Genomic DNA, 7,052 nt, shown 5'->3' with positions numbered 1-7,052 from the left:
CCCCCCCCCCCCCCCCCCCCCCCCCCCCCCCCCATCCTGCCTTCAAATCAATTTGGCAAAAGACCGGACCTGGCAGCGACAATTACAGGTCGATGAGGCCCCTCTGAGGTCCCTTGGGTGTGCTTCTGGATAGTTGCAGGGCCACTGACGCGTCTTTGGGTCGGTGAAGGTTGAATAAAAGAAGTTTAAACCTCGTGCTTTGCCAAAGACTTCGGACGCTGTTCTTCTCTTGTTTAAAGAGAGAGAAGGGAGGATGGAGACTCAGAATACGTACGCGTGTCTATCGGTTTGTTTGGTGTGCGTGTGTGTGTATGCGTGCGTGTGTGTGTGTGTGTGTGTGTGTGTGTGTGTGTGTGTGTGTGTGTGTGTGTGTGTGCGCGTCCGTGCGTGCGTGAGTGCGTGCGTGAATGTCTGTTTGTCTAGGTTTATTTGTGTGTTTATTGGTTTGTTTGTTGTTGTTTTAACTTATTTTAAGTCAAACACTAGGCAAACTATCCCAGACGCAGGACATATAGCTGTTCTGTTCTTTAATTCTTTCTTTATTTGGTGTTTAACGTCGTTTTCAACCGTTCAAGGTTATATCGCGACTGGGAAAGGGAGGGGGGGGGGGGATGGGATAGAGCCACTTGTTAATTGTTTCTTGTTCACAAAAGCACTAATCAAAAAATTGCTCCAGGGGCTTGCAACGTAGTACAATATATGACCTTTCTGGGAGAATGCAAGTTTCCAGTACAAAGGACTTAACATTTCTTACATACTGCTTGACTAAAATCTTAGCTGTTCTGTTGAAGAAGAGAGATAGAGAGAAAGATCGTTTAGGGGCTGTCGGTCTCTCCTGGTGATATCTAGCAGAAAAATGTAGCACGAAAGAAAGTCGGACACCGGAAGTAGATTCGTTTTCCTAAGATAGAGAAAGAGAGAGAGAGAAAGAGCGAATGAAACTGTCCTGGCGTTATCTGGCAGAGACAGAATGCACAAAGTCGGACAGCAGAAGTAGTAGTTTTTTTTCCTAAGTGAGAGAGAAAAAAAAGAGGCAGAGAGAAAGAGTGAGAATGAGTCTCTCCTGGCGTTATTTGGTAAAAAAAAAAAAAGGTAGCTCAAAAGAAAGTCGGACACCGAAAGTATTTTTTTTTTACCCTAAGAAAGATGATGATGGAACTTTATTTTCCAAGGATAGAGGTTTAGATAGGGAGAGAGAGGGAGAGAGAGAGATCGAGTCTCCTCTGGCGTTATCTGGCATCGGACACCGGAAGTATGTTTTTTCCCTAAGAGATGAGAGAGATTCAGATTCAAAACTTTATTACGAACGGATGAAGGTTTTAGGCGATGCCTAATCTTCCAACCTGTCCCTTTTAGACATACATAACATTATACATTACATATATAATTTATTGTTCCCTAAGGCAGAGAGAGAGAAAGAGAGAGAGAGAGTTTCTCCAGGCGTTAATTTGGCAGAGAAAGGTAGTAGCACAAAAAATAGTCTCAAAAGATAGTTTGTTTGTCCTAAATGAGAGAGAATGAGAGAGAGAGAGAGAGAGAGAGAGAGAGAGAGAGAGAGAGAGAGACAGAGAGACAGAGAGAATGAGGGACAGACAGACAGACAGACAGAGAATGAGAGACAGAGAGAGGGGGGAGTTAAGGGACTTTCGGTCTCTTCTTGCGTTATCTGGCAGAGATCGGTCTCTCTTTGTGTCAGAGACAGGGTCAGAAAAGAGGAACCTGACACGTCCCCACTTTCTCATCTCTACGGAGAAGAACAGTCTCCGGTGCCTTTGTGCACGATCTCATTGTAGTGAGGCCACGGGGAACGTGTTCCGGTCCGCGTTAGCTCAGTTGATCAATCCTTGGATCATTACGACTACTTTACTACTGATCACGAATAAGACGGAAGACCCAGTTCCGAGGTAACCCGATTGTGTCAGCCTGATTTTTTTAGGTGTTTTTTTAGACATGGTATCCGTTTTCAAATGATCGACGACCTCTCTTGGCCAAGATCAATCATTTGAGTTGCCTTTGAAGTTTTGGTATTTTAATTATACTACTGCGCACAGAAAGATCACAGTGTAAATTCTGTGACTCCTTGAAACTTTTCTATCGACGGGTCGCGTTCGAAACCGCTTTTCACCTTTAGAAGCTTTATGAGCAATGTTGAATGCTGATTATGCCATCATCTCCCATGGGTCACGTGAATGCATCCCAGAAGCATGATGTTTATTTAAGTCAATACCCCCTGCGGGTTAGGGGGAGTCCCATATTGGTTGGGACGAGAAAGAATTTACCCGATGCTACCCAGCATGTCGTAAGAGGCGACTAACGGTTCTGTTTCTCCTTTTACCCTTGTTAAGTGTTTCTTGTATAGAATATCTATATATATATATACGACTTGTGTCTGTCTGTGTGTCTGTGTCTTCGCGATGCACGGCCAAAGTTCTCGATGGATCTGCTTCAAATTTGGTGGGCTTATTCAGAGAGACCCCGGACACAACCTCATCGATGAGATATTTCAACACGTGCTCTCAGCGCGCAGCGCTGAACCGATTTTGGTTCCACCTCAGCTACCCGGGCCCCCATACAGCTACCCGGGGCCCCATACCGACACACCAAAGCCAAAGTTCTCGGTGGATCTTTTTCAAATTTGGACACCGTATTCAGCTACACCCCGGACACAATATCATCGATGAGATATTTCAACACGTGCTCTCAGCGCGCAGCGCTGAACCGATTTTGGTTTTTGTGTTCATTTCACCATTCCCAGTAACTCTTCCTTATCTTCTCCATGTTTTCAGCGTTTACCTCCCTTCCTTCGTATGGTGCACTATTGTATGAGGGGGCATCTTCGGATATTCCCGGCGTTCTGTTACTATTTTTAACGGTCACCGCAGTGTCCAGAACGTAAATTGGACCCGTAAATTATCCTCACTGTAAAAGTGCAAAGGTCGAATCAATTTATAGCCACGCGAAAAATACACTGTCATCTATCTCTCTATAGATACGGCTTCTCTGTGTTTGTGTGTGTGTGTGTGTGTGTGTGTGTGTCTCTATGTGAGCAACACCTGGGGATTGTTCAGTTCTGTTTGTGATGTGGTCTGGCGGCTTTTGTGTATTTGTATGTACTGGCCTTCCTTTGAAAAGCCATATCAGTTCAAAAGGGCTTACAGATAAGCTCTAAATTGCTCAATCCTGTTTGAGTGGAGTTCGCCTCCAAAGGTGATTAACACGGTTACATTCGTCGACAAGGATGGGACTCGATATGGTCAGGAATGGCATTATGGCCACTGAATCATTTTCGTGCTGTTCCCATTCCACGAATCTGGGAGGGACCTAAGCTTGGCGGGTCCATTGTTCGGACCCGGCGAAGCCGGCGTACGGCTCTAAGTACTTCTTCCCGGCGAAGCCGGCTACCCGGCGAAGCGGGTATTCATCTAGTAGTCAATGTTTGTAAAGATTTTAGTCAAGCAGTATGTAAGAGGTGTTGGGTCCTTTGTACTGGAAACTTGCATTCTCCCAGTAAGGTCATATATTGTACTACGTTGCAAGCCCCTGGAGCAATTTTTTGATTAGTGCTTTTGTGAACAAGAAACAATTAACAAGTGGCTCTATCCCATCTCCCCCCTTTCCCCTATCCCATCTCCCCCCTTTCCACGTCGCGATATAACCTTGAATGGTTGAAAACGACGTTAAACACCAAATAAAGAAAGAAAGAAAGAATTTAAGTCAATGTTATAACAATGTATGTGGACATGATCGGCTGACTACTTGAGTCTCGACCTTTTCTAGCGTTGTACTTTTCAACATGAACTGGGTTCCAAAAACCTTTCGTTATACGAATGTTACGGGTTTCTGGTGGTTGATACTATCATTCCAACCCATTAACCCATTTTTGATTTATCTTCAGAAGCTCAGAAAGTCTCTTTGAGGTTGTTTTGGGAGCTTTACGTTGTTTATAGAAATGACCGCATCTGTGTACCCTATCCTATGGACAGTGACCCGTTCAAACTTTTTGTTACCAAGATTCTTGCTCATACACCTGAACTTAAATCGTGTGTGTTTATGTTGTCGCCCTGTATCTCGTTATTCCTTTGCGTTGCTTGGGACTACTTTCCAGTGAACAGAGGCAATTTCGAATTGTTTTCCATTTGAAATATATCCATGTACGCAGCTACTTTTTTTCCAATCTTCTTGTAAGCGTCAGTAATGATAATATCTGACTTTCCACATAAAGAAAAAGAACAAAACAAGTCATGTTCTCATCATTATGTGTCTGTTGTATATGAACGAGACAACAATGACACTGTACTTGCTCTTGTTCTCCTCACCTGCAGTCTCGTATTCTTGTCGTGTATGGTTTTCGCCCACTTGAAAGGTCAAAGGTCCAGTGAATAATATAAGATGGAGTTAGTTTTGCATCATTGTTTCGCTACCTGACAAAAGCTGATTCTCCGACCTTTCAGTACCGCTACCGAGATGTTCATCCCCCAAGACGCACGTGCAATGATGTCGATAATTGACCAAGGTTGACCGAACAAATAAGGGTGGAGACAGTGCAGGACAGTGACTGCTCTTTCAGTGACATAAATAGTCTGATGATCAATCCTTTCGGAATCTTTGAGATACCTACTTCGAATTCCCGTCCCGCGTTGACCATCTTATGAATCTTCATACAAATGTCTGGGCTTTTTACATGGATTAAAAAAAAGGATTTTTCTTATTAAACACATACCTAAAAAATCGGCTTTCAGCTTTCCGCGCAGATAGGCAACGTTATTTTTTTATTTTTGATATATATATTTTTTTAATTCTATTTTAGTTTATTTTAATTTAGTTTACTTATTTGTTTGACATTTTCCCCTGAAATATTATTTCAGTTTGAAGTTCGTCAGTTACATTGTTGATAACCACTAAACCACAAAAAGAACATCATTGAACCGAGACTTTACTGGGTGGTCGTCCTTTTATTGAATTACAAAACTCTTGTCTGCACGAAAATCACGTGCATGGCGCCGTGATGTGTTTGCCTCAGTCTGAGCCTCAAGTGGCAGAGATGAGAAAGCCATATCAACCTCAATTCTGTGACACTCCCTGCGCCTGCAATTAAGGTGCGGAAAATGCCACGACTGAAGCCCAGTGGCATAATGCTATTGTTCGGTTGCAAGCGGTGCAGCTAATGAAAATGTTGCAAGGCATTTTGGTGTGTCCCAACAAACGGTATGTGCACTTTGGAACTGCTTAAATGCCACTTTAAAGTGTACAGGACAGACCAAGGTCAGTCCAACCTAGAGTCGCCACACGGGCTCAGGATCGGTATAGCAGGGTGCGACAGCTTCGTGAACGTTTCACAATACCGCTACGCAGATTCCGGGGGTGCCTCTCCCAAAAACAAACGTGAAAAAATAAACATCATGGCGCATGCACATGTTTTTTTGCAGACAATATGTTTGCAATTCAATAAAAGGGCGACCACCCAGTAAAGTCTTGATTAAATATTCTTTTTGTGGTTTATTGGTTATCAACAATGTAACTGACAAACTTCAAACTGAATTGTGGTGCTTTCCTCTAACATTTTTGAAAAAAAATCAATGTTTACCTGTGTCAAGTTTCTTTTTTGGGATAGTATATACATGTATCTAACGTATCAAGATGCGAGATGTTTGTGTTGACCTATGTGGGGTCGTTTTTGTCATCAACGCAAGAATGCATTGTACTAAACGATGTCAATTGTCTGTTTAGCCACTGCATTTAATCGGTTTAATAGTGACTGCTTCAGCAGTTGAGGCTTGAACTCATTTCTCGGTTTTTATGGGAGGGTATTACGACGTGAAAAGGGTGGGGGTGGTTGGGGAGGGGGTGGCTGGGGCTGGGGAGGGTGGGGTAGGATTGGATGGCGGGTGATATGTTTTGCTCCCAGTACCGTCTGATGCATAGATATGTCAAGGTGACGGCGAGGACAACACTGATGATGGCAACGACGACTACAACGATGATGATGATGTCGACGATGATGGTACAGAAAACTGCATGTGAACTGTTTTTCTTCTCTTTGTTTTTCAGCTGTCACGGAAAGATGAAGCCACGCAGGCGGCCCACCTCCAGAGCAGCAACCTGAGTCACTTCGCCGCCATTGTGCACGCTGTTACGCATCTCCCTCATGTCACCGACGTCATGCGACCTTTCACCTCCCCGGACCGCCGGGAGAGCCTCGTTGTGGACGTTGTGGCGGATCAAGGTCGTTCCTGGGTGAAGGTCATTGCCCGGAAAGGCCAAGCCTTGCACCTCGTGTGGGCAGGTAATTTCGAATGATGATTTTGCAAATGTGGGTTGTGGTTTTCTGTTTTTGTTTTTTAAACTGATGAGTCTCAGTGTAAACTGTAAAGACGGCGATAGATGTATACGCAGACAAAAAAGACGTTGACGCTGTCAGCTCGTTCTCATTCTTTATTGATGTAAGCTCTCTCATAGCTCAGGCAAGACTGCCCTAAAACAGCAAGGGGAAAATCTCTTCCGTGTTCGCTCACTCACACATTCACACAATCACGAACTCCATGTGATTACTTCTCGCTCTGCTATGCACAGGAATATACTCGCTCATCAATGTCGACTGGTGTTCACAATGTTACATATACATAAAAGTCATCCCATGAGGTCTAAGAAACAAACACAAATCGCAATCTAAACTTTGTGAGTGTATATATGTGTGCCGTCGTGTGGGTGTGTGTTTGTGTGTGTGTGTTTGTGCGTGCGCGTGCGTGTGTGTGTCTGTCTGTCTGTCTGTCTGTCTGTCTGTCTGCCTGTCTGTGTTTTCTGATTGTTTGTCTCTGTCTGAGACAATCTGTCTGTCTGTCTATTTGTCTCCCCCACCTCTCCCCCCCCCCCCCCCACCAGGTCATTCTGTCTGTGGCTTTTTGTTGACAAGCCAAAACAAGTCGCGTAAGGCGAAAATACAATATTTAGTCAAGTAGCTGTCGAACTCACAGAATGAAACGCAATGCCATTTTACTCGTAGCATCGTCAGGCCACCGCTCATGGCAAAGGCAGTGAAATTGACAAGAAGAGCG

At 44.1% G+C, this 7,052-nt stretch overlaps 1 protein-coding gene across 1 annotated transcript in view; it reads left to right on the top strand.

The window, feature by feature from the left end:
• Positions 1-5,637: 5,637 nt before the first annotated feature.
• LOC138955510 (uncharacterized) overlaps positions 5,638-7,052 on the top strand; it is a gene marked incomplete at its 3' end in the record, with an annotated part of 6,591 nt that continues 5,176 nt past the window's right edge. Inside the window, exons 1-2 of the mRNA XM_070327098.1 lie at positions 5,638-5,646; positions 6,049-6,283. Coding sequence (XP_070183199.1) covers positions 5,638-5,646; positions 6,049-6,283 — 244 coding nt within the window. The remainder of the gene's footprint in view (positions 5,647-6,048; positions 6,284-7,052) is intronic.

The sequence above is a fragment of the Littorina saxatilis genome, unplaced genomic scaffold (genome assembly GCF_037325665.1).
Source record: "Littorina saxatilis isolate snail1 unplaced genomic scaffold, US_GU_Lsax_2.0 scaffold_2631, whole genome shotgun sequence".
In the NCBI taxonomy this organism is placed as follows: Eukaryota; Metazoa; Mollusca; class Gastropoda; order Littorinimorpha; family Littorinidae; genus Littorina; species Littorina saxatilis.
This window is presented reverse-complemented; position numbering and strand designations above follow the sequence as displayed.